Source organism: Anser cygnoides, chromosome 19 (assembly GCF_040182565.1).
Source record: "Anser cygnoides isolate HZ-2024a breed goose chromosome 19, Taihu_goose_T2T_genome, whole genome shotgun sequence".
Taxonomy (NCBI): Eukaryota; Metazoa; Chordata; class Aves; order Anseriformes; family Anatidae; genus Anser; species Anser cygnoides.
This window is the reverse complement of record NC_089891.1, coordinates 1,907,910-1,935,565: the sequence shown is the minus strand read 5'-3', so window position 1 is coordinate 1,935,565 and position 27,656 is coordinate 1,907,910. Positions and strand designations below refer to the sequence as shown.

The following is a 27,656-nucleotide window of genomic DNA, read 5'->3' as shown; positions in this document are numbered from 1 at the left end:
TGCTAGAGCACGTGCTGGAAGTGTAAAGCACTCGTCGTGACTGCCCGGAGTACCAACCATCGCGGACCGAAGCATCCTCACCTGCTTCTGTGGAGCAAGAGAGACGACTAATGCCGTGCTCACCCATACTCGTCATGAGACTGACTGACTTGTATTTCCTAGGTCAGTTGCTATGAAGGTTGGCAACGCAGATAGTCTAATCTGTTCTGCTTTTTACTCCTGAAACTTGCTTATAAACCCCAAGGGATTTGTTGGTCTAGTCTTTACGTGTTTCTGCAGCTGTCTCGTGTGGCGTGTTATCTCATGAAGGCCCAGTTAGTTCTGGGACTGTTTTTAAGAATCTCAATGCTTATGTGGAGATGTGTTTTCATAATATTTTCATGTTTCCATGAACAACCACCTCAAAATTCTGTGGCATTTAAAAAAAAATTAAAGCTATTAAAATTATTGCAAGGGTTGGCAGATTATTTTTTTTAAGACTCAGACACATTCTGTCATAATAATCTGTTTAATGGGCTCACTGTTGCACTTCAAGTTGAAATTGAATCAAAAAAGCAGTCTTTTAAAAATATTGAGATGTGCGTCTAACGTGAGAAACGCAGTTCTTCTCCCCTGTCCCAGATGATGAGTGTCCCTGCGGTGACCGATAAGGGTTGAGTTCTTCTGGGACACAGGCTAGCAGATGTGGCCAGTGCTCTGGGGATGCTTTAGGAAAGGGCCCAGCTGCTCTGAAAACAGACCCCAAAAAGACCCCAAATTGTTTTGTCTGGGGGAGGAAAAAATCAAAGCAAACAAACCGTAAATCACTCTTCCCTGTTAGTCCCTTTGCCAGAATCTTGTTCAGAATGAATCCAGGGCAATGGGCGCTTCTCCTCTGGGACACGAGTCAGCCAGCACTTGACGAAGCGGCGTCCTGAGCCCTCCGGCTGCACCGCCGTCACTGCAGTTGTGTGCTGGATCTGGCCGTTAGCACGAGTGATCAGAACTCGAAGCTCGTGGTTGTCTGTCTTTCTTTACTTCCACCTTCATGGCTTGTGACTTTCAGAGTCCAGATGGAGACAGTAAAACAAATTTGCAGTAACAAATTGGAATATCCGCTAACTTCCTCCAGACCTGTGCCAATTCAGGCTCCTCGACATAGAGAATGGAAAAGGTTTTCTGCACTTGCTGAAGTTCCTGGTAATGATAAAATACCTACAGCTGTCTGGACTTTCAGACACGCTTCAGGACAAATTGGGTTGGAAAACTCATTTATACAGTGCCTTGCATGTTGTGGAGCACAAGCTTTGTGTGGTGAACTGACAGGCAAAATGTGGGATCATACAGAGCACTAACACATGCTGCTGCTTTCTATTGAACTACTTTTGTTTTTAAGGCAAATGTTATCTGTATTCTTAGCATTTTAAGAAGTAATAAACTAAAGAGCTGATGTTTAGAAGAGGTTTTATTATTTGACAAATTGCATTGCCCTGGATGCAGTGACAAAAGTGCAGAAAAGTTATTCCTGAGGAGTCAAAAGGGACAATTGAATCGTCACTTTAGAAAATGTCTCTGAATATTAAAGCAAGAAATACCAGCTTTGCACTCATGGTACCAACTTGGCATTTGTTCAGCAGTTTCTTCTAAAAGAAGAAATAACTTGCGTTGCCCTATGTTATCTTGATTTTGCTGGCATACAGTGTTGCCTGTGAAGTTTGAGTCAGAGTCAGTCAGGTTAGCTACGAGTCAGGGTTAGCTACCCCTGGAATCGGGTCAGGGTCAGAAAGTTGCTTGCTTTTCTAGCTTGCCCTGACAGCTGGCTGCATGGTGCGCCTGAGTACTGGAGTTCTGTGCTTCGTCTCCTGCTGCTACCAAGAAGTAATTTCTGACTGGGCTTGCAGGACCAGCTGCCCTAAATCAAAGCCAGAAGAACGAAAACCTCTCAGGCTATGCTCTTAGTATTTCTGCTGTCGTACTCCCCCTGCTTTTGCTTACTGTCAGCTTTTAGTTCCTGCACTCCGAGGCTTTGTCCTTCCTTTTTGGTGAGTCTGGGCAGAGCTGCTGTGCATCACACAGGTGGGGGAGGTCCGGTACCATCCCCGCAGCCTCGCTGGGAATACTTTGAATCTCACTTCTTTCCCACTTTCACTTACGTGACTTGTGCTCCCTGCTGAAGCATCACCCCAGACCGTTTGAATGTTAGTTGTCTGTGCAGTGGCTCAGAGGGATCGCTGGTGTATTTCATGCCACTTCTGAACAAGCAGGTACGAGGGGTTCAAAGTACAGCCCTGTGCATGTTTTAACGCTTTCACTGGGAAAGCACCTTATACTTTCCTTCATACTTGACATTAAAATGAAGCCTAAAGCTTGCCAGTGGTGCAGTCCACAAGCGCCCGCTTTAGCTAGCTGTAACAACATGCAGTAGCATCTCCCTGCTTTGAAAGTCCTTGAATTCACGTCCTTCAAACTTTCTGTTCACAGTCTAATTGAAAGTGCAATGTTTTGCTGAGACTAGGTCTTTTTTTGCCCTGTCTGCTTTTTTTAGGTGCTTTGTCTATACAAAGGTAGCTGTTTGATCTAATGCAGTTTGGAGCTAGAAGAGGGGTCTCAGCTCTCCCTCCCACCAGCTGAAGTTTTGGGGCGGTTGTGTCCCGATGTGTTTTAGGGCACGGAGTCAGCCGGCCACAAATCGGACCAAAACCCAGCACGGTCCAGGCCGCACTCCTGCTCACCCCGGGGCTGCCTGATGCTGACCTGAGCACTGGCACAGCTGGAGGAGGAAACCAGGACGCGACGGCCCCTTCACAGCCCCTCTATTTGCCGAGCACCCGCTGCCTTTGCCCGTCTCAGCCCCAACCCCGGCTTCGTCCCTGCATCAGCAGCCCTGCCGGGCTGTGCCGAAACTCCCCTGCTGCTGCGGGCCTGCTCTGGGGCCACACCAGCACTTCTCAAATCCCAGGGGCTCGGCGGGCAGCGTCAGGGAGGGAAACGCAGGTCACTTGCTGGCTTTTACACGCTGGCGAGGGCTGAAATTCTACTTCAGCACCGATATTACACAACAGTGTTACGAGCTCAGCTCGCTTCGTGAGTAGGGTGACTGCAAAGCTCTGCAGTAGCTTACAGCGCGGGTTAGCAATAGCTTCTCTGGACCCAGTTAGAAGTGATGTAAAAATGGTTTGCATTACTGTGCTTACCTGAAGTGATGATAAATATGTTGAGGCTGTATGTATGAACATAGATCTGTTTCAGAGCTGTTGAGCATGTTGGAGAGAGGCCTTGTAGCAACTGAAGCTATTCGTTGTATTGGGACTGGAATCTGTGTCGTAGAAGGAATTCTGGTCATCGTGTTGCCTCTTGCTCCCTTCCTGTGCTCCATCACAGCTCATGTTCGAGGAAAACGGGTGGTGGGCAGCGGGGAGTCTGATACGTGGACCCAAGATTTACATTTCAACAAGTCAAAGCTTGATTTTACTCATTGTAATGCAATCTGTTACAAATGACCGATTGGGAAACAAAGTGTGTGAAGTCCTTAGTTTGCAGGAGGCAATTGTGCTCTTCTTGGTGTAAGTGACAAATAGCTGAAAACATAAAAGCAGCAAGAACTTTGTGATGCAAATTTATGAAAAAAAGTTGAACTCATCGAAAACTCGGGCTCAAGCAGGGGAAGAGGGCACCTCTATCTGAGATGTTTTACTTTCTGCAGGTATACTTGAATGTTTTGATTATATAACTTTTAATATGTAGTGTATGATGAAATATGTTCTGTAAATATCCTGTAATTATGAAATACCTCTTCTAGGGTATAACTGACCTTCAGGCATTCTTTTCAAAGGTCATAAGCGCAGCAGTGGGAGTCACAAAAGTGCTGAGCCACACCGTGTTGGGGAGTTAACTCTGTTCAGTGTTTCCCTGGATGTCCTTTTGACGAGCCTGTAATGAATAAGCTAGATCATGGAAGCACTTCAGGCGTGCATGTTAATTAAAAAGAATGAAAAGCACTAGAGGAAAGCTCTTGCTTGCTTGAGATGTTCATCCTATTTCCAAGTAGTCATTTCTGGTCATTAGTATTGTGTACATGAAACTGTTTTGCCTCTTGCTTAATGCTTAGTATTTGAAATTCTTTATTCAATGAATTTCAGATGAGACAGAATAAAAGATGTAAGGTCAGCTTTGTCTGAAAATGTTTAAAAAGTACTGTGCATTATTATGAAACTTAATAGAAGATTTTTGTTTCATGACGTGGCAGAACTTCTGTGAATGTCTAAGGTGGTGTTTGTTGGGGGTTGTGTGTGAGAGCTTAAATAATTAAGCAATATTATTAAAACTAGTCTGAGAGTGCCCTTAGAATTGTTAAGCTAAAAAGCTAAATTATCTAAATATTCCTTCCAAAGAAACTGTCTTGTAAATTAAGGGATAACAGACACAGAACTATAACCGTGTTCATTCTTGTTTTTGCAGACCGTGAGGACCAATCAATTCTCTGCACGTAAGTAAATGCTTTTTTCTTTTGGGCATTTTGGGAAATTCTTGTTGTCAAAGGGGAAGGTCTCAAGTTCCAGGGGGTCTCTGGTACAGCTGTGGTAGTCCCAGTCCTGTCTTTAATCTTGTCAGGCAGTGACTAATGGTTAATGATGTAGCATGAAGTCATGTTTTATGTAGGGAAACACTCTTTTAATAATGTAATTCACCTTATTGAAGGCTTTATAGGCTTATGTGGCATTTAAGAACTGTAGTTTAAAAATGTCAGTTGAGATCTGAATCAGAAATAATCTTTAAAATGTACGTATCTGTCTGAAATGCTGTATTATATCTACTCTGTGTGTAGCCCCTCAGGGGGACGTGAATCAAAGTTGGTCTAGAAACGCTGCTGAGCAGCAGCGTAGCCTTGGATCTGCTTCAGACAGGAGAGCTCTGAACAAGCTGCCACTCGGTTTCCTTCCTGCCTCCTCCGTGTGTGCCTGAGTTTGCCCCCACCCAGGAGCAGATTTCTTGCTTCAGCTGAAGCTTCCTGGGGATCTGGAAATGAAGTGGTGTGCGAGTCAGAGCAGCCGAAGTGCGTGTTCTAGTTCGTGCCACCGCTGAGCCCGTCTGTCTTTGGGCTACTGTTGGAAGGGGCGAGCCAATTTGCTCCCCCCTCCCATGCAACCTGTGTGTTTCTGCTGCCTGGGAAGTTAGCCCTGGGAGCTGGCACTCAGCGTAAGCCAGTTTGGGGAGCTAAGCTAGCAGAAAACCGACCTTAGCACAGAACGCGGCTTTTTAATGGTAGGGTTCTCCAGGCCTGCACCCTGTGCGAAGCGCAGAGTTGGGGAAGTGTCCGTGTTGATGGCAGCCTGGTGGCTAGGCTGCTTCATGAGAACCCACCCGGAGTACTGCGCTTAGCTCGGGGACCCTGCTGTAAGAAAGACATGGACCTGTTCAAGTGAGTCCAGAGGCCACGAGGACGCTCAGAGGGCTGGAGTACCTCTCCTGTGGAGCCAGGCTGAGGGAGCTGGGGCTGTTCAGCCTGGAGAAGAGAAGATCCCGGGGAGACCTCACGGCAGCCTGTCAGTGCCTGAAGGGGGCTGCAGGAAAGCTGGGGAAGGACTCTGTCAGGGGGTGTGGTGGTAGGACAAGGGGTAGTGGCTTTAACTGAAAGAGGGGAGATTTAGATTAGATATGAGGAAGAAATTCGTTACCATGAAGGTGTGAGGCTCTGCCCAAGGCTGCCCCAGGAGCTGTGGGTGCCCCATCCCTGGCAGTGCCCAAGGCCAGGCAGGATGGGGCTGGGGGCAGCCTGGGCTGCTGGGAGGTGTCCCTGCCCATGGCAGGGGCTGGAATTAGATGGACTTTAAGGTCTCTTCCAACCCAAACCATTCGGTGTTACAAAACCACTCCATGGCTCAGTTCTGGAACTGTTTGCAATTAGCAGCCTTGGATATAACTTGGATGTGCTTGATTATCTGAGGGTAAGGGAAGGCGTGGTAGCTTGGCTGTATGATCAGCCGACCATGCTGTGTGCCAGCGTACAGCAGCTGCACTGAGGCCATAGCGTGAGAGGATGCCAGCTTCCTGAAATAGCTCCGTGGTTAGGTTGGGTGCTGGGAGGAGACCTAGGTTCAGTTTCTGCCTTGGTGTGAAGGGATTCAAATCTTCATCTCCTACTTCCTACAGACGTGCCTTAACTATCAGATTGTAGACAAGACTGAAGATGGACCCTCTCAAGCTACGCTTTTTTTCACTATAGGTATTACGAATACAAGGTGTTTAGGGCTGGGGGATACAGAAGCAAGTACAATTCTGTAGTAAGATCAAGGTTCACCCAGCTAACACAGCCGTGTCTAGGTCTCTGGTCCCTGCCCCTAGTAGAACTTGTGGCTTTGTGTTAACTACTTTCTGTGCAATGTACAAAACAGCTCTGAAAGCGGGGATAACATCCCAGAGTGAAAAAGGCCTTGTCCTCTGAGTTTGTGGATGCTGCACTAGCATGTGCTTGCCTCAGGTGAACTCTGCTGAAGTAGCTTCATGTTTTTTCTGTGTCTGCATGAACTTTGTACTCTTCAACATGGTCAGCCAAGGTCAGAGTGGCAATGCTACAGGATTTAGTGAAGACCTGATGTGTTTGTAGATCAGAAAAAGGCTTTAAGATATATTGTTTTCAGTTTTGTTATTACCTCACCTGTAGGGTTAATGTAAGCTCTCAATCCTTCTGGACTGAAAAGGCAGTTGAATCCTGTTTTATATCTGGTGCAGCACTTCAACATGGAATATTTTGGAGCTTGTGACAAGTTCCATGTCTTGGCTACCAGGCAGTTGGTAAGCTGCTTAGTTGTACATCCATTTGCAGAGAGAAACACAGACGGTGAGGAGGGGACACGCTTTCTTATGGCCAGACCTCAGGAGAGGGTGACCACATCACTTCTGAAGCCTGGAGTTGCTGGGGACTGCTCTGAAAGCCGTTATAAGATCCTCAGAGATGGTCCCACTTCTGCTGGATGTCAAGTATTTGTTAACGGATTTACTATTCCATCTAAAATCCCAGAAGCAAGAAGCAATGGACAGTAGATCTCATAAGGATTTCAACACTGTTCTGGAATCATATTGCAAAATGTAGTATTGAAACTGTTACTACCATGACTCTGGACAAGTTTTGCTACCTATAATTTGCTGTCTTGGATGTACCAATGTTAAGGACTAAACTTAGCAGAAGTGTGGCAGTGTCTGACACAAGCTGAGTTTCTGAGCAACAAATTCCAGGCTCTGTTGGCTGCCTTGTTGCTTTAACTTGCATTTTCTCATTGAAGTACTTACGCAGCAGCATGAAGAACCACTTACTGTGTATTACAAAGAAATACAAATTTCTTCAGTGATGTGGACAGATCTGTGCCCTCAGCATTATGAATGGTAAGGTACCTTATCTCCAAACTTGACCTCTAGGACCAAATAACATCCAGTCTAGGTCTTGCCTTGTGAGAATGTGAAGGCACATCAGTTGTTAGGCTCCAAGGGTTCTGCTCTTGAAGTTGACCACCTCAGCTTTACCGGCCCAGGAGTCTTTGCTGATGCGACACTGCTATCACCACTTGGATGCTGACTGTAGAAAAGCATCGTAGGTATTACCACATTGCTCTTCAGGTTAACTTTTCTCTTGAAACACAGATGTCTTGGTGCTTCTCTCCAAATTGGATACAGACCTAAAAAGCAGCACATCAAAAGCAACTGTATTCTCTTGTGCAGTTCTTTTGAACAAATTGGTTATGGAGACAGCTGCCTACTGTTCCTAAGGAGGCTTCTCCATGGGCTTCATGGCAGAGCCATATTCTTTTGTCAGGTTTGCATTATAAACTCATTACTTGACACCTGGTCAGCTGGGATGTTAAATGACCTCCAGCAAGGCTGTGGCGAACTTGTTTGTGTAGTAGACCAAAAGGATGTCTAACGCACTTTGCTCAAGGGTGAGCTAGTGTCCAGGACTCCTCTCTATTGCATTGTTGCTTCTGTGGTGAAAAGGCAAACTGGACACTTTCCTTCCACGCCACTGGTTTTACAGGTCTTAGACTAAGGCAGGAATAAATAAGGTGGAAGGAGTGTGTCTTAACTGCACTGGAGGTGGTTTCAGAAACTTCTTTGGCAGTTCATAAAAGGTTTGATGTCTTCTAATCCCAGACTTGTTGTCTCAGGACGTCATTCATCTGATTGACCCCGATCTTCAGTAGAGCTGAAAGCCTTCAGAATACTTTTTCTCTTCCCCAGTAGGAGTAACTCAGAGGAGTAATTCAAGCTAGCTGTGAGAAAGAAGACATCACAGAATCATAGAATGGTTTGTGTTGGAAGGAACCCTAACGCCCATCTAATTCCAGCCCCTGTCATGGGCGGCAGGGTCTCCTCCCAGCAGCCCAGGCTGCCCCCAGCCCCATCCAGTCTGGCCTTGGGCACTGCCAGGGACGGGGCACCCACAGCTCCTCAGGGCAGCCTGTGCCAGTGCTTCACGCTCTCTGAGTAAGGAATTTCTTCCTCATATCTAATCTAAATCTCCCCTCCTTAAGCTTAAAGCCATTACCCCCTGTCCTATCCCCACACCCCCTGACACAGAGTCCCTCCCCAGCTTTCCTGCAGCCCCCTTCAGGCCCTGGCAGGCCGCTGTGAGGTCTCCCCGGAGCCTTCTCTTCCCCAGGCTGAACAGCCCTCAATTTGTGCATGCAGGTGAGTGGGGAGTTCCAGCGTGCCTGCCACGCTCAGCTCTCCCATTGCCTTGGCTGTAACTGCCTTTCTGTACATCCTGGAGAGGGATCTCTCCTACTACTCAGTGAAGGTCTGCCTGGTTAACATCTTCACTGATCTCTTCCTACCTCTAGTTGATCAAGTTTCCCGTTTTTACAACTTGCCGAGAATCACCTTTAATTTAGTTTTCCCAAGAGAATTGTGCTGAAGAACAGCCTGTCTCACTGAAACGCTCATCTAAATGCAGCGTGTGGAATAAGCTAGGCTGATGGAGAGTTCTGCAGGCAGGCCTCTCATTACGTCCCGCTGTTCTGGAGGTAATGGGATTACTTGAAGGTTTCCTGTCCCAACCTAATCACCTGCTGACATTCCCTGAGGGAGCTTGGGGTCTGTCATGCCCAAAAGATGAGTTTTGCATAAACTGGTGTGATGTTAAAATTACTAATCTCTTCTCAAAGTTGAACTTAACACCAGGAATGGAAAAAAACTACTGCTGCTTTCTCTGGATGCTTGTGTCAGCAGAACATCATGTCCTTTACCTGGCGTGGAGGCTGCCTGTTCAGGAGGGTGTTACTCACCGCCAGCTGGTGTGGCTGTCACTCAGTTCTCCCATCCAGACTTGCTGACATAGATGAATTTTTGGTCTTTGTGTGGAAACAAGAGTTGCCTTCGAACATAAAACAATGCGCCGCCTTCTCTTCCTCTTTTTTTGTTACTTTGTTCTCTCTCCCTTCTTGTCATTCACTTGCCCGTTCTCCATCTTTAAGGAACCAAATGCAGACAGTGGTCCCAGTAACTTCATGTTCCTTCTAGCCTGTAAGTACCCTGTAAGCCGGTATTAACCCCGCATCCATAAGAAATCAATTACAGAAAAGTGCTAACTTTACACTCTGCGCACACCGAAATGACAAAATAGACAGCGAGATAAGATGTGAAATTGTAATGAGAAGCTGTGCAGGCTTTTCTCTTTGAGAAGCTGCGTCTGCTGGACTCTCGGTAAGATCTGTTGTTTGTCTTTGATTACTGTTCTCTGTTAAATAGGAGCGCGTGTCAGGCTGCTGGAGGCTGATGATCAAGATGAAGAAACTTTTGTTACGGCGTATTAGGAATATGAGAAATACCCAAACATCTCCTGGGTTTGTTGTCTTTAGCTGCAAGGTGACTTCTGGAAATTCAAACATGCAAACAAACATGCCGTACTGCACTTTTTTAAGCAAATAGATTCTAAATTTGAGAATCTTACTACAAGCTTATGGTATTCTCAAAACTGAGACTGGGTTTGATAAACAGTCATTTAGCAGATGCTTGCAGCCATACAAGGATATCTAATCTGAATTGGCTTCAGTAGGAGTGGTGGGGCGTGGAGGGAATAGAGGCTGCTTATTAAAGGACAGCAGCAGCAAATACCAAGCATTTTTGTATACAACCTCTGGCCAGAGTCCAACTTGTAACATTCCCTAGACAACTGGTGTTGAGATGATGAGAAGCATCTAGAGGGGAATGGAGAGGCTGTAAAGCAGCCTTGTGAATAGTAAAGCCAATTAATACTCCTCTGTGCTAGCCCAAACTATCACTTAGACCTCTTCGTTACAGAAAATTAGCCAAGTAATTAAAGCGTTCTTTTAATTACAGGTCTCGGCTGTAAATATCTGTTTATAACTGGCAGAAGACTTGCTCAGTTGCATCTGGGAATAAGTCCCTTCTGTTCTTCGCAGCCGTTGTTGTGAGGAGGACAAAGGCCTCTTGTTGGGGCTCTCACTTGCGCAGTTACTTTCTCCTACAAACAACTTAAGTGCACGCATCCGTGGTTTGGTGCCTAAGTGGCCACTTGGTGTGAATCGAAGCAGTGCTGCCTGCAGAACTGAGCAGCAGGTCGGCTTCCTGGGTCTCGTGGAATCAGTCCCCAAGGGGAACTTGCCCAGGTGCCAAGGTGGTGGTGCCGTGTCTCCTCCTGCCGGGTGCTCAGCTCCTACAGGGCCTCCTGCCCCCAGGTTAGCTTCTCGTCCCAGGGCCTCCTGCTGATCAGGAGTGACAAAGACTGATCCTCCTGGGGCAAGGGAAAGGTCCGAGTCCCTGCATGGAAAAGTACTAGCTTGTTTGGTTCGTTTTCGGTATTTTAAATCACTGAGAGGTGATCTGTAATAGGGTAGATTAGACAAACTCAATCGGATCACCCCGGTGTGTTGCAGATGCTTGTCTTCACAAACCTTGTTCCTGTGCAGTAGGGACTGTGTGCATGGGCAACAAGACGAGGAACAGTCTTTCGCAATTTCAAAGCTTTCTTTGTACCTGTTTGTGTCCTTCTGTCCTATGTGAGTGCCAGAGCTACATCTCAGGTCCTGCATAGCCCCTGCTCTGCCGGGGAAATCAGTGACTCCCTGGGCTGGTGCTAGATGGGCGCCAGCCCTCACAGTGGGACGTCAGCAACTTTAAACTACTGCGAGTGTCCAGACAACAGAAGTCGCCACTGCAGGAAGAGGCGGTGGTGTAGCCTAGTGCTGCGCCTGTACAAGATGTGTAGCTGGCAGTAAGAGGAGCGACCGTTTCAGTGCTGTTTTCCTTTAGAACAGTGCTTCTGTTAGGATAGGTCTTCCACAGGCAGGCGTTTGACCTGCTGATACAACAGAAGTTGCCCCTATAGGTGAGCCGCGTGGGAAGAGCACACCGCTCTCCTGGAAGTCAGACCTCGCCTCCCATGCCTGGACGTTGCCTCTTTGCTTTGTGACCTGCGAGTCATCTCCCACTGTGCTGGTTTTGCATGTTTTCAGATGGTAATCTGCTCAGCAGAGGAAATGCCTCTTACTTCTATGCGAGATTTAGGTTAGAGTAGCTTGGGGAAAAAAAAGGTGCAGCTGGTTGAGAAGTCAGTTGGTAATTCTTGCTAACCAAATTGTAGCTGAGATGAATTTGCCTGAAGAATACTTTCCTTTATTGAAAATGACACTGTAGGTTCACATCCAGTGAATTTAAAATCATGTAGAAACTTTAAAGTGTTCTTGCTAGCTAAGGTTTTCCTACTTTACATGTGCTTGAAGCTTATTCAAAGCAGAAGCTTTGCTGGTGTGGGGACTAGTGCTTTAACTCCAGATAATGCAAAAATTTACCTGTGACCCTCAGACTTCGTTTGACCCATCTCTAACGTAGTTTGTACGAAGGGAGAGAGCTTTGTTAGTTAATGGAATAACCTCACACATCCAACTTGAGCCTAGTGCTAAAGATGGCTTGCTTGGCTGATTCCACCTGGTGTGCCTGGCATATTCCATAGATGGAGTTGAGATTTGATTTCAGTCTCCATTTTTTTTCTGCTAGTAATGGAATTGAAACCAAAAGAAGGGGTGAAATTATGACCTTACTGCAATCATCAGCAAAGTTGCCATTGACTGAAGTAAGGCTAGGATCTCAGCCAAGGGTTTTCAGTGTTTAATTTATGGTAACATATTAATTGAGTTGTATTAAAACAAGGTTTTGAAAAAGTTAATCTTTAGCTTCGTGATATCATTTCCATTCCATAAATATTGTACATTGTGTTACTAGAAGTTTACCTTTTTTGGGCAGGTTGGTAGAGGTAGAAGATCTTAATTTATTTTTTATAACTCGTGTTTGCCCTCCTGGGAAAGAATTAGAGCATGCAGATGTCCTTATTTCTATAAATGAAGAGGACTTTATCCTAAATCTTCTAATTCTTTTAGAGTATATGGCAGCAAAGCTATCTAGCTCTGTATCCTGCAGGAAATATTTGGCATACTTGTAAGCTCCAGGGAGAGGAGAACTAGGATGATAGCATCCATTAGTATTGCTTTTGAATGAGAACTTGCATAAAGACCTCTAAAAATCTCTACTAGATTTAAGGACTTTTAGCAAAAGGAATGTATTGCAAGCTTTTGACCTTCCCGTGCCACACGAAGCTGTGCTGGTGTGTATGCCAGAAAAGCCTCTTGATTAGTGAACTCCTCTAAAGCTGGGTGCTGCCCTTTAGGAGGCTAACATCTGGAGTGTATTTACTGTGCATTTTCTTTTCACTGGATGTGTCAGGGTAGGTTTTCATCTTTAAAATTTAATAAACTGTTTCTGTAACTTAACAGAAAAGATTATTTATCTAGTTTTAAAGTCACAGCTAGCAATGTGTTCCCAAGCTCTGATGACAATAAGAACAAATTGTATTGGTTTAAAATGTAAATGTATGTTTTGTTGTACTTATTTCCTTACTTCTGTTACTTGCTGGAGTAGTTTTAGCATTAAAAGTATTTTAATATACACTTAAAAACAGGCAATACTGCTTTTATTATCACTTGTAGTCATAAATTATGTTAATATGAGCATTACACTAAAGGGGAAACTAGAAGTAAAGACAAATTGGGAAGCAAGAATGGGCATTGGAGGTATATTTTCTGCTTATTGATCTTCACATTTGTCTGTTACAATTTTCTATGTAACAGACATAGGGGCCTGGTAGAAATGGGATTTTTCACTGAATTAAAAAAAAAAGTGTTTCCCCTTGTAGCGGTCCCAAAGTACACCCAGTTTGTGTAGCATATTGATGGTATCTTGGCAAAAAGGAAGCCCAGTTATTCATTAGCTAATTCTTGGAGTAGTTGTCTTTGTAACCAGCTCTTCAGGTTATACATTCCACGTTTATTTTCCATGCATCGAGCAAAGCTGGTGTAGCCAACACGTTTTGAGGGGCCTGCCTTCTGCTCCTGCAAGCTTTTCAATAGTCAAGTATTTGTGACTTCTGCATTTTTCTTCTTGTGTTCTGTTCCGATTATATCCGTTTTCTTGTGAGGAAAACCAGAACAAAAATGGTTTGACAGGACGAGGTGGGTGCTTCCGAGATGCCACCAGTAAAATCCGGTGCCCTGGGTAACCTCTGGTATGGCAGACCGCGGTGCGGTAACTGAGGCTGGGATCACATCCCATAACCTGTCTGCACAACCGTTCCGTTCAGTGCTCTCAGTTAGGTGTCTTCCACAAAACCTGCTCACTGTTCTGCCAGGTCAAACACATCAAACACCACCAGAAATTCATGCCTAAAGTAGGGGCTGCTAGGAACTAAGCACCTAAATAAGTGCAGGCGAGCTGCAAAACTGGCACACGGCGTGGTGGGGGAAGGCATTAGGAAGACTGCAAAAGAATGTGCTTAAATTCCCCCCAGCAAATTCACACTTCTGTTTCAGAATCGTAGCTGAGAGCTTTGGAAGCACATGCAGTGTATCCTTGCCACTTTTCTGGAGTAGTTGGTTTCTGAACGCTAACTTGAACAACCGTTGAACGACACAAGAACTTCCACTCTTCCAACGTAGCCCCACATAATGAAATGCTTTTTAGTTTCGTGTACTTAGCGCTGCCAGTGGTGGTGTCCATCTCGTGCGGAATGGGCTTCTTCAGCACGGCTGAAATGCTGTTGAATCATGGCGAAGTCGGGCCTGGCAGTCCCCTTGCGTGGATTTATTTAATGGACTGTATTTAACCAGGTCTAGGTTAAAAAGGCTTGTGCCGTCATTTGTGGTCACTGTGACAGATGTGGCCAGACCTCTGCCTGTACCATCGAGGCAGCTCCTTGCTCTGAGTTTGGGATGCCCCTTACGCAAATCTGGCACTAAATTCTGTCCAACAATCTGCTTTCAATCTGCCTCTGTCTTAATGTTCCACATCTGCTGTCCCTATCGATCTGTGTGCTGTGCCACTGCCCTAACTCACTTGGTGCTGAAGCTGCAGCCCCGTGGCTGTAAATGTATTTGGGGCTCGCTAAGAGCGAGGTGAGCAGTGCAGAGAGGCTGGATGTTTAAAATGTTTTACTGGGCTTTGGAACTGGCTTCTAGAGATGCTAAGCGTTTCCATCAGCCCAGTAATCCTCATAACCGGGTCCTGGAATATAAGATACACTAACTGTTTAATAATTGAAATATATATGTATCCGCACTGTGAAAAAAAATCTGTCTCAGTCTTTGTGATCAAGGCAAAGAACAAGTCTGTTTCTCATTACTTACGGTAATGTATGAATCCAGGCATACAGTCAGAAGCTTTTAATCAAACTAATGTTATATATTGTATCAACATCCTAATGCTGAGGAGATCTTTAGGATGTAGAAGGTATTTTAAACAAATACTTTGCAGTTCCCTGCCACACCACTGCTTTTGGATTTAGATGGTTACTGGGGTTCTGTTGCGTAGTCTAAGCCATAAATGGAATGAAGTGAGGTTGTTTTAAACAAAGAATTGATATACTGTTGAAAATTAACTTTGAGGAAAATGTTTAAAATGTTTTGCAGAGGTGAATCTGGTGCCGGGAAGACTGAAAACACTAAGAAGGTTATTCAATACCTTGCTCATGTTGCTTCCTCCCATAAAGGAAGAAAGGACCATAATATTCCTGTAAGTTGGGAAATCTTTTGTTTTTTTCTATTCTTTTGGTAAACTGCTGTCTTCTCTTGGAGAAAAACAAAACAAAACAAAAAACCTTTTGAATCAGAGATAAGCTGTAATATAATCCCTGTAACTTTGATCAACTATTATTTTCTCTTTATTAGTGGCTAAAATGAGTGGTTATGTCAAAAATTCTAGTTAATGTTAACTGTTTAACTGCTTTTTTGAGATTATGGGCTTTATGCAAGAATTGTAACTAGAAACAGTATCAAAACTTTGCTACGTCTACTTCGTTTTCAAAAAAAACTTCATCAACTCTGGTGATTACTAGTGGATTTATTTCCCATTACATGCAGCTTTTAGTACTAGCACATGTGAACAGAATTTCTTTCAAAACTTAACTGGGGGAAAACCATCAAGTTTAAAAATTGCCATAGACCTTCCGTATCTAGAAATCAGCAGCTAATAAAAAGCTTGGCTTTATTGCATTACCAACAGGAGGGTATATGTTTTTAAGTTGGAGAATCTTGATTTTTTTTTTTGTAGCAAATCGCTAACTCTGATCTATGCAGAGCTTTATTCAAATTTGCTGCTAATCTCTCCCAGAATTTGCACTGAATTTTTAGCAATTCGCAAAACATGAATGGGTTTAAATATCTGTTACTATGAGGACTTGGAACACTTAGCAGCGGAGTATTTATTTATCTTTACTACAAGGAAGAAGCTAGCTCCAGTCAATGCTGCTGTATGCCTGCTTTTCTCCAGGAGTACCGCAGGCATCTGTGGTGGTTGGAAGCTTTCAGGCTGCATCTTCTGACCTAGCAGAGATGTCTGTAACTTTTCTTGTGTATGGCACGTAGCATTAAGGTGCTCAGTGGAATCATAGACTTGTTGAGTGTCAGGACTCAAACTCCTGGAGAAACCGGAGATGACTTTTGACCAATTTGTGAAGAAAAGAAAACCGAGAATTTGAAGGGGGAGAGGAAGAAAATTGCTCTGCAGGCAGACTTGGAGGAATCTAGCTGAACGTATGGAGGGAACATGAGTCTTCACTCTAACTGAAAGCAAATAACATGACCCTATGTATTACTTGTCGAAAGTGTTGCTTGTTTGTTACACAGCGGAGAGGAAAATTAGTCTTTCTCAATGTATATCATGCAGTCTGAATGGGCTGCAGGTTGTGCCTACATCAGTCGCAGGCCTTAAAAAGAAGTTTCTTGCAATGGAGTGTCAGCAGCATTGGGCATGTGTGCATGGCATTGCATGGTATGTTGGGAGGGGACGGGGCTCCGCAGAAAGCTGTTCAGAACGTTATCCATCAGACTTGATTTTCTGCGTAGGTTCTGGTTCGTGGATATTACTGGTTTTCCGCTGCATAACTTGCAACAAAACCAGCAGCACCTTCTTCAATTTCTACATGAGTAAGATTGCCCACAGCTTTCTGGGGGAAAGTGAATTACGCAGTGTGGGTTTGTAGCAACTACTCTTAAAGCAACTACTCTTAAATAGTCTACTGATAGAATATCTTAGGATATTAGATATCCTAGATACCTAATTAGATATCTCAGGATGCCTCCATTTGAAAGAGTTCCAGAAGTCTCTCATCCAGGTGCTTTTCAGAATGGGTCTCCCTTCAAAGCTAGATTACGTTGCTCAAGACCTGGGCTGAGCAGAAGATTTTGAAAAACTCAAGGGATGAAGTTTATACGACCCGTCCAGGAGCCTAACCACTTGAAGCCCTCTTTCTGAATGCCTAAAAAGCACTGGATATTTCTTTGGCCTTTTTTGTGCTGCATTTCCGCAAGCACTTGGTGCCAGTACGCTAGCTAAGAGAAGCACCTCTTCCTGAGCGTTGTCAGCACGATTCCTGTGGCTGCTCGCTGGGCCTGGGAGCTGATGCAGGCTCGGGCTGCTGTTCTCAAAGTCAGCCTGGCTTTAACTGAAACGCGTTTTCTCCATTGTGCTTATTTTGTGGCTGATACGAGGTGAGGGGACGGGGAGAGAGGAAAGTTGGGGTAGAAAACATCAGGGAGGGGAAGGATGAGTTGCCTTTTTAATGCAGCGTTGTCAAATTCACTTTAAACCCCTGGTTGAGCTGCAACTTAATTCTGTACTTAGCAGTGCCATCAAATAGGGTAGTGGTGCTTATCTCAAGAGTTTAGGAGATGGTTGTTGCAATCGGCTGCTTTGTGAGCCATTGATGACTGGCATGATGGAGACTGGAAGAGTTTTATTCTTTGTAAAAGGCAGCTTAGGCACAAAAAGGAACGGGTTAGTGTCCTGAATGAAAGTTCGGTGCTCTGCTCACGCACTTCATTCACTGCAGTGCCACGGTAAGCACTGAGTTAAGCAAATAAGTACGGAAAAATGCAGATTGTTTAACCAAACCAGCTTTGAAAATACAAAGGAGTCTTTCCTTTTTCTGTATCAATTTGTTTTTATTTATGGCAGACAAAGAATGTCCAACCTCCACAACTAACACTGAAAAGCTAAGTAGTGCCAGAACTGGAGTTAGATGTGCAGTCCTTGTTCCTTTTTACATATTCACCAGCAGGCTGTAGAGGGCTGGTGGTGATCTGTAACACCGTGCTGTACAGCATTCCTCTTCTGCTAAATAGGCTTGTTAGACTGCTAGTCAGGGATTTATTTTTATCCATCCTGATAAATAATTATTGCTGACATGCATTAATGATACTTCTAAATGCTGCATGGATTTTTTTCAGAAGCATTTTGCACGCTGATGAATGAATAATTATTTTCCCAACACTGTTCTGAAGGCTAGGGTGGATTTTATGCCTGTTTTGCCTGACAGACAGACGGTTGTAAAGCTGTTAGAAAAAATGTAGCTGACAGTTCGACACCTCAGGCCGTGGCCAGAGTAGCACTGGTGTTCTGCCATGTCCCAGCTGCTCACCAAGTGCGTTTTTGGGAAGGGCAGGTTGTGAAACGCTTGGCTTATGCAAGGAGCATCACGCAGGAGCTGTGCCTGTTCCGTGGAGGACAACGTTGCCACCTGGGGCATTCAGCTGCTCGTCCGAGAGTTTTTCTTCCCAACAGTGCTCTCTCCTCTCCTGCTAGCTAGTAGCTGTGTGCCCGCAGATGAGTCCCGCTGAGTCCCTAGCATGTCGCACTCAGGCAGGGTGCTGTGGGAAGGCAGTCATTAATGCACTGTAACCACGGAGAGAGGAAATACCGTGCTGAACAGCCTTGAAACTGCAGCCTCCCAACTTGAGCGTTGGAGTCCGTAGCCCCGCTGTCTCTCTCGTTCTCTGCCCAAGGTACTGTCCTGGGCGCTGTGCTAGGCAGCGAGGGTGGGAGGTGATGTAGAAGAGAAGCAGTGTTATTGGGGGGCTTGGCAGAGCGAGGTGAGGCTAGGCTAGCCCCTGAAATTAGGAAGAGAGGCTAGGCTTTCTAGAGGCAGCTGTACTTGCACCCGGTTATGAGCATAGGCTTATCTACAGATTGAAGGCGGGAGGAAAGTGAGCCTGAATCCTCGCCCAGGGCATGCTTGGTTGAGCTTGGGAAAGGGCACGTGTACAATCCCCTTAGTGTGGAGCAAGGGAGAGAAGCTGGAAGGCGTTTGTTTAAATCACGGAAAGCTTTAGCTTCACATCCCACAAGTCTGAGCTCTGAAGAACTTGGGTGAGCAGGATGTTAAGAACTTTGCAGGTAAAGCTGAGTGTTTCGCTGGCAGAGAGCGTATCATGGTTTATTCCGTGGTTATGGTGCTGCGTGTGGAGCAGTCTTACAAAGATGAGCACTGTGCCGTGGCTTTGGCATCTCAGACCAAAGGTAACCTCGCTGGTGTTATTTGGTCTGCTCAGCTGCCCCCTGTTCCTGGGCCACAGGCAGCACTGCCTTCGCTCTCAGTTGTCCTTCTGTAGGCCCAGGAGGTGGGGAGGAAGTATGTTTGGAGGAAGAGAACAAGGACAGGTAACTGCTGAGTTTGGGGAGGAGGCTGATCCCTCTGGAGAGGGGCTTGGGCAGGTTAAGCAAGGAGACGTGGAGGAAAACGAGTTCTCACGGGCTCATCACTCGCCTGCATACTGAGGTGGTAATAAGAAAGGAATGAAATTGTGGTATTAAGGAACGCGTTACAGAGCTGCTTTAGCGTGGTTACATAGCAAGCCTTAATTCCGGCCCTTGGGTTCTGCTTCAGTTTGCAAACAGGTTTTGGATAGGGAGGAAAGTCAGTGCAAAATAGAAGAACAGCACCGAAATGCACACCTGACCTGGCACAAGGAGAAGTGCTCTCTGTCGCTTGCTGCCCGGGGTGGTCACTAACCGGTGTGTGCTACCGGCCGACTGAGGCTGGGGAATGGTCTGTGCTTGTAGACTGCGGGGGGGCCTGGACCCTCCTCGTGGTCTCCAGGTGAGAGCAGCAGGTAACAGACGGACTGCCAAGACTCAAAGCAAGTAGCTAAGTTCTATGAAAACTCTATCCAGCCATCACTGACTCCGTTTGCACTCATCCGAACCAGAGCTAGACAATACCAAGATGAAAAGAATTAGACTTTTATTTTCTTTCCCCTGCACCAAAGCCCTCCCACCCCACAAAACCTCTATTTTCATGAAAATCCAGCTTGCACGATGGTGCTGCTTTAAGTTTCAGAAACGACTATAAATACTTTCAGGTTTGTGACTGCATTTATTTGCCCCTGCAGCTGAAATGCTAAATGGTTTAATTCCTTTTATTAAATTCAAAGAGATGAAACTGGTTTTGAAGCGCTGGATCTTGGGTAGGCCAGTTCAGGCTGAAGCTTCTCATAGGGAGGATTTCCCAGATGCGCTTTAACTGCCCTGATTTAAATGCAGAGGAGTTGAACGTTGGTCTGGTGATGCTCAGCTCTACTCCTGGTGAGGGCAGAAATGGAGACCCCGAGGGAGCAGTGATCTGCTCTGAACATGGGTAAATGAAATGCCTCCTAGGTGTACCAATCCTCTTCCACTGAGTGCAGCACTAGTCTCCTGCTGGAACAGCTAACCTTATTTTTAGATACCTTAGTTGTTTTCCAAGCGGGTATGATTCAGCTCTGCTAAATTCACCCCGCTTAGCTGAACGAGCCAAACCGTTGCCAGCTGCTTTGAGGACCTCTCTCCAATTCTGTTACTTTGTGCTAAAACAGTTCTAAAGCTTTAGAATAATAGGCATTGAGGAAGTGTGCATCTGGCTTGGTATGAAAATCTCTTCCCCATATTTCACGGCATTTTCCCCATAGGCTCTGTGATGTGAAGCTCAAGATTGGAAAGCTTGCGGACAGAGTAATGGAAGTAATGACGGGATTTAAAATCTGAGCACTTGTGCAGAAACTCTGCAGAGTTGAATTTTGGGGGCTTTTATTATCTTTATTTATCTTCCATCCCACTTGGTGTTTTGTACCCTTCTTCCTGGCAAACTTTGTAGGTTTTCAGTTTAAGATCTTGCTTCTTATGTGGATGGTCACTCCTGAAAGAAAGAAACAAGACCTCTCTATTGTAGGCTTTGCAGTTGTGAAGTACATGTTGTACAGCACAGAAAGAAAACCTCAGGCTCCTTCAGGATGGCTTTCCTCCTAGGTTCTGTCATAACCTGCTTGGTATTTTTGAAGAATAATGATCATCTTATCCATACCAAACCACCTTGCAAGGGCTAAGACTGGAGAAAGTTACTTAGTGTTGTGGGTTTCTTTGTTAGTTGGCAAAAATGTGGAAAACCGTGTGAAACTAATAATGCTGTCGCCCTTTTTCCTTGTTACTCAAGGTCCATCTGTCATCTTGCATTTTATTTGGAATTAGTTCTTTGCATAAACACAGGTTTTAGCATTTTGCGCATGCAATGACAAGTGAATAACTTTCTAAAATTAAATAAGTTTCTGTGAAGTGAGTTTATAGTTAAGCTAAACCTACTGACATTAATAATTTGGGATGTAACTTTTAGCTGGAATGCTTGCTTGCTAACATATGCGTTTGTTTGTTTGCAATGAACAGCCCGAATCACCTAAACCCGTGAAACATCAGGCAAGTGTTTTTCTTTATGCTTCTAAAGTTTTGTAGGTCAACTTAATACATTATTTCTACTATTTTCTATCCATTTGTATTTACCTGTACAAGCTTTCCCACGTGCTTTATTCAGCTAATAGTAAATTTAGTAACTGTTTAATGGCTTCGTTGAGAGAATGGACAGAGGCTCCTCGGCACCACCAAGCACTCCCACCCACCGGCGGGGGCTCTCCTCCTCTTAGCTGAACTCCTCTAGCAGGCTCTGCGTCAACGTGCTGCTGAGAGTACAAAACTTTTTAATGCTAAATAACCAATGCTAAATAACTACTAAATAAATGGCAAGGATCATTGGAAGTGACAAAATACTTCTGGTTAACGTGTGATTTTGCCTGAATGTTTTTATAGCTGCTTGGGTAACCAGAGAAAGACTTGATTCTCGAGCGCGTAAGGCTCACCTGCAATCGGGCATCTCCCCTGACCTACTGAGGTGATGCTCATTCCCTGTTGCTGCCTGAGTTAGCGTTTCCTTGTTGGAGCTTGAGCTGCCCTTAGCTCCAGCCAGCCCACGAGCGAGCAGCTAACGCTGCCTGCTCCCCAGTGCCTACCCCGCAGGCAGCAGGAATCGCAGCGCTGCCGGGGCCTGAAGGGGCACAAAGAGGAGGGCTGGGTGGAAGCTGAGGGTAAGACCGTGGAAAGTGATGAGCGATTTGCTCCCACATGTTATGCAAGGTACACGCTCCAGTCTCTAACCTGAGGTGGTAAGTGATGCCTTTTTGTCACGGGCACAAGCCTTTAAATAGAGAGAGAGCTTTGCAAGAGCTCCGTGTGGTGTGACCAAGGCCTGGTAACTCAAGAAGCTGCCACGAGTCAGTTCAGCTGATTGTATTCCCCCCCTTGCGTTTTCTGAAAGCTGGCTGTGGTGCAACTTGGAGGGGGGAGGAAAGAAGCTGTGGTTTATTGGAGACCCAAGTCCCATGGACAGCTGTGATGCCTTTGCTAGTGTGTGGTAACTTGCTAAGCCTGTGTAACCCAATCATGTGTCTGAGCCCCCATGGTCTCATTTTCAGAAGTTACAGACATTCTTAGTATTTAACCTAATCCTTCGTCCATCCAAACCTCAGACAGTTCTAAGTTTTTCTGTTGTTTTTTTGCTAAAGAATTTCTCCGTTCCAAAAATAAATGGAAGAGTTGAGTTTAACCCTCCTTTTGCTTAGAATTAGCCTGCCAGGGTTGAGATACACTGCTTGTTGCCAAACACTTGAAATGTGTCAGTGGAAACATGCTAATCCAGAAGTGTTGATATTGCATAAACCATAATCATTAACATTTCTGTTTCAATGTCATTTTGAACTACAGAGTGGATCCCTGTTGTATGTGAGTAGCATGTAGTTTCCCTGCCTCACCCAGGCTTCACAACGAACCGAGTCACTGGGATGCTGGTTTTTCTGAAACTGAGACAATAAGCCCTCCTTATCTTGACGTTGCCCTGCATGAAATGTTGCATGACTTCACTTTTTCCACAATATTGCGATACTGCTTTTTCCAAGTTCTGCTTAGATGCCTATGCTGGAGGTATGCCTACAGGCCAAACTTAAACTCTTTCCAAAGCACTAAATGCTTCTAAAAAGATTTTTGAGTGTAAAGCAATCTATCTAGAGATGAAAACTATGAAACAGGTTTCAAAATTTCCACTGCTATTCTTCTCTGAAGCTGTTCTGCACTGCGTGAGAGGTTTGCTCTTAGATGGCCACGAGAAGTCTGCTTGTGAACGACAACTGCAGCGGCTCGCTAGGCTGTGATCGCTGTTTGTCCTCGCTGTTTTCACCCACGTCTGAGGACACAACTGAATGTTTTCTTCAGATCCCACGGGATGCACGTAGATGTGCTCTTAAGAACTCCGCATTCAGTTGCAGAACTTGAGTACAATTGTTTTATGACTTGCTGCAGAAGTTCCCGTGCACGAAGCTGCATTACTGTTGCGGTGCACAGAGGCACTTCAGAGCATGGACGTTGCGTGCCTGGAGCGCGCTGCTCGCGTGCAGCACCGTGACGCTCTTCAGTGGAGCTGGATTTTGAAGTCAGTGTGCTTTCTTTTCCAGAATAGCTAGAATTTGAAATGTAAGCTGGGACGTGCTTGCTGCGTTTAATATACGTAATGTGGTTTATTTCAAGCTGTGTACAGCACGGTAAGCAAGCTTCCCACTTCTGGTTTGGTGTCTGAACAGGAGCTGGTCGTGTGGCTGGGAGAGGGGACGGGCGGAGTGGTGTCAGCGAATGCTTTTCCACTACCTGCTGCCTTTACGCAGCAGCCGGTTAGGCTATGAATTGCAGATGTCCACGTAGCAGCGATAAGTGATCTAGCGTTCTTCCAGTTGTGATTTATTTTTTTAGAGTCCTTAGGAGCTCTTTTAAATAGATAATGGTGGTAGACCTAACCTGAGGTGTGTAGGCATGCCTGCGGTGTGTGGCCTGACTAGCGGTTTGTTCAGGGCTGAGATGAACACAGCCATTTCTTCTTTAGTTACTGCAGAGTTCAGAGAATTTGTAGTCCCAAAGGGAATACGTTTGGATGTAGACAAGCTTTGGGCAGATAGCCTGAGGTCCCATTAGAGAATGAGCAGCCATTCCTTCACAGAAGGACTTGAAATATATTTGAATATAAAAATAAAAGCCTCTTTCAGGTGTTAACTAGTGACTTTTTAAAATTCCTATGTAAGAATTGACCTCGTGGAAGTCTCAAGAGACTTGCTTCCATTCTTAATTGCTCAGTGTGCGGTCTTCATCCATGCTATAAATAACTGGAAAAAGCAGGTTTAAGAACACAAACTTCAGTTTTTAAAACTACATTCCAGAGACATACAGCTTCATTTTTTTTTCTTAAACCATCCTTCAGAGCAGGAAAGCAATATCATATTTTCCTATGTGCATACATGCCTCTTGGGCTCATGGAAGCAGCACAGACGGTTTTTGTTACCAGACCTCTTCATGGACAGCAATTGTAGAAGCTGTTGTGCAATTTCCTTAAGATAAGTACTTTGATTTCCACATCCATTGGCTTGAACTTAAGGAAGCATTAAAAAAAAATGCATTAAAGCTGCTGAGCAATTTTGGTTGAATTGGGCAATTTGAAAATGATCTTTGTGTTCGGCGTTGCTGGGTTCCCGTTATGCCATTGTGGCGTACTTCTCAGGTGCATTCACTTTAGGTCAGATGTTGCAATAACATCAATGTAAAGCTGATGGAAAATGAGCACTTTGCTGATTTAAAAGTCGATATGAGAAATACGAGTACGTTGTCAAATCACTAACGAGATGGTATATGAGTCACCTTGCACTAAAATCTTAAAAATTAAATTTAATTTTATTTCTCTCGAGCATTTGAAGTCTGTGCCTACTTTCATTAGCCCTAAATGTGAATTTTGTTTTTCCACGTTCAGTGATTTATGACATCCATTGACTCCTGTTCGGTCACCTCTGTGTGTGTACGTATGTGTGTGTGCGCTCTTAAATGACAACACAAAACACATTCTTCACTGGTTGGAAGAGACTATCGGCAGATCTAGCAGTGGGGGGAAGGATGGTAACCTCCTTCTGAAGACGGTATCACTGCCACAACCTGGGTAAAATGACTGTCAGGAAGAAGCAGATTATAGGAAGCCTTCATCACGCGAGCACTGTGTTTATGTCCATTTGCTTTTCTGTTTGTATGGTTTTTAGGGGGAGCTGGAGCGTCAGCTTCTTCAGGCAAATCCCATTCTGGAATCCTTCGGGAATGCAAAGACGGTGAAAAACGACAACTCCTCCCGCTTTGTGAGTTACTCCTTTTCTATTTACAGTCTGTAAATCTTGATTACTGTTCATGGAGAAACTCCTTTTTAGGAGTTTAAGTAGTATCAGAAATTTTCTTTGCTCTTTCCTCAGTGGCTTCAGGTTCTGTTATAAGGCTTTCTGCGTTGTGTTGCAGTCACTGAAGATGCATCCTCATTGGCTTTTGGCAAAACTTGCTTTAATTTTATCTAGTTTCCAACCTCCACTATCCTTGAAATGATAATAGCATTAGTAACATAATGAATGCAACTATGCTGTCAATATAAACTATGGTTTGCGTACGCAAATTACTGCTGTATATCTATAAAGGATGAAGGAATACAGCATCTCTAGGATTTGGCTAAATATGTAGCCTTCCTGTCAATAGCTGTGACTGTATCAATTGGTTTAGAGAGAACATCCTCAATTAAAATAAAGCACCAGACTTGCATATAAAAACACTTCTAAATCTCGATGTGCTTCTGACCACTTTGCTGAAGAGAAGCCAGAAAGTGTGACTTACCTTCAAGGTGTAGGGCATCCTCACGCAGCAGGTTGAGTTTTGTTGGGTCAGTGCCTCGTTTTATTGGTAGGTAACTCTTTGTGCGTTCCATTGTTCTGAAACCAGTAGTGGAATTTGGGGTGAATAACTATTTACCACTTTTTTAAAAATTTCCCTTAAGGAAAAAAGCAGTCTCCTGTTTTCAGGGGAAAGAGGTTTTTAGTACTGCTTTATAACTGTGTGGGAGGCATTAAGTCTTTTTTTTTTTTTTTTTTGCAAGAACTGAACTAAAATTTACAGAACAAATGAAAGATTTCTTGGCTGCCTTGACGTTTCAACGGTTGCTTGGATTTATTTGTATGAATTCAGCTCAAGCGATAAGGACTCTGGAAAGTTGCATGATTAAATCCTTCAGATTTATCAATCAAGGAGGGAGAGCAGAGTACTGTAGAAATTCAACTTCAGTAACTTTTTATAGCCACATTACTTAAACTACTGGCTGATGCTCGTATAAGTTGCATTAGGATTCATAATATCAACAGGTTTCACTGTGCAATAATTCTTTGTTCCATTTCTCAAATCCATCAAAGCTTGTACTAATTTAATGAAGATACTTTTTTCCTGCAAGATGTTAGCATCTGCTCTGTGTTATGTTGAAGCCTGCATTGCCATCATGAACATAATCACTCAGATGGCTCCAGCTCTATTTTTATAAAGGAGCAAGTATAATGCATTCCAGATGGTGTCGTCTTTATGCAAATAAAAAAAAAATCTGACTTAAAAAACGTCTTCCCACAAAGTGAGAACTGCTGTTGTTCAGCACACACAGGCTTAACAGTCTTTACTGTGCAGCATGAAGAGGCCAGGCTGTCCCCTGTTTGCTGATAATGCCAGGTAATACTGAAATAAGGCTAGTGTTCGGTCACTTTTTCCCCTCACCTCTACAAAATGCATGTATTTCCTGTGTTTCAGGAAATAAAGCCTGGAGTTTGCAGTGGATAGGAAAGTTAGTTCTGGAATATGGACCTAACAAGACAAATGCTGCTTCCCTTCCTACGTGGTTTTAAAAAAGCCGTGTACTTCAGTGCTGTAACGGTAGCGTAAACAGGATCCTGTTGGAGACTAATGGTGGTCATCTAGCTGAGAGATTAAAGACTTCAGAGCAAGGTTTTCCTGTGCTCGTTGAAAGGGCATATTCATATTTCACTCTCAGGAAGATAAACTAGATCAGTGAGCTCTCTAGTATCGGCTTCAGTGGTGACTGAGCTTGGAGGCTGAGAAGGTCCCCGTCCCCTGGTGGGCATCTGCCTCAACTGGCTGTGTTGCCTCTGTTTGTTTCATTCCTGGGGCTGGGGGCTTGGCAACAGAAATGTAATAACTTTGAAGTGTGAAATAGAGTAGAGCACTTCTGAATTATACCAGGCTAGACCTTATGTAGTGCTTCATGCTTGCTCTCACACAAAACGTGACAACCCAAGCCATGTCATTCGAAGAAGCATCTCTGTGACCCGTTGTGTGAAAAGCTGTCAGCTGCCTCGCTGGACATGCGGGTACTGACACGTGTGGTATATCTAGTTTATTGGCTGAATTTCAGCAAAACAACGGTTTTATCTGTGTAACAGTTCCAAATATAGCTTTCTGGATGGTTACTGAACAAAAAATATGGTGCTTTAGTTCGAAGCTGAGCTTAGAGCATTCTGTTTCTTCATACCCAGAAATCTGTGTTCAAGTGCCTGGTCTCTTACGGGGGGTGCTTGCAAACAAGCCCCGATCTTTCCAGCAGTCATTTTAGCACCACTGACTTTCCAACCAAACTGCACGTTAAGCAGTAGGGTTGTAAGCACTGAAGCCAATTTGAAGTATTCCAACAGTTCTCCTAAAACTTGGAGAAATCCCTGAGCTGAGGGTGTGCAACTGAGTCAGAGCAGTCGCTTTGCTCTGAGGCCGAGTCGAGGTAAGGCTGGCTTGGGGGTTCCTTTCTCTGGGTGCCCTGGCCTGGCTGGGGAGAGAAGCACAGTCAGGCTTGTACACACAAACCTTTTTGACATGAATGGGTTTTATCAGGGAACCAAGAGGTCAGGGGTGTTCTGGTAAGTGATGGTTTGAATGATTGCGGTAACTTGTTCAGGTGTTGTAATTCTGCAGCGTGGCAGCGTACTGTGGAAACACTTAGTGGGTCAGGCCATTGCTGGAATACATCTATTCTCCACACTAGTAGAGCAGAATATTTAATATGGAAATCAGTAGTACATTCCCTGAGCGAAAGGGATCCGCCAAACAGGAATTCTCTTTAACATACTAATAGCAATAATCTGTCAGACTTGAGATAT

General features: G+C 44.7%; 1 protein-coding gene across 4 annotated transcripts in view; it reads left to right on the top strand.

The window, feature by feature from the left end:
- The window catches only part of MYH10 (myosin heavy chain 10), a 103,067-nt gene that overhangs the window by 33,462 nt on the left and 41,949 nt on the right, over positions 1 to 27,656 (top strand). For 2 of the 4 annotated variants that reach the window (XM_066980320.1, XM_066980318.1), the window contains exons 4-7: positions 4,438 to 4,465; positions 14,946 to 15,048; positions 21,007 to 21,036; positions 24,735 to 24,827. In XM_066980320.1, the coding sequence (XP_066836421.1) occupies positions 4,438 to 4,465; positions 14,946 to 15,048; positions 21,007 to 21,036; positions 24,735 to 24,827 (254 nt within the window). The remainder of the gene's footprint in view (positions 1 to 4,437; positions 4,466 to 14,945; positions 15,049 to 21,006; positions 21,037 to 24,734; positions 24,828 to 27,656) is intronic. The other 2 variants (XM_066980321.1, XM_066980319.1) reach the window with 1 other exon arrangement.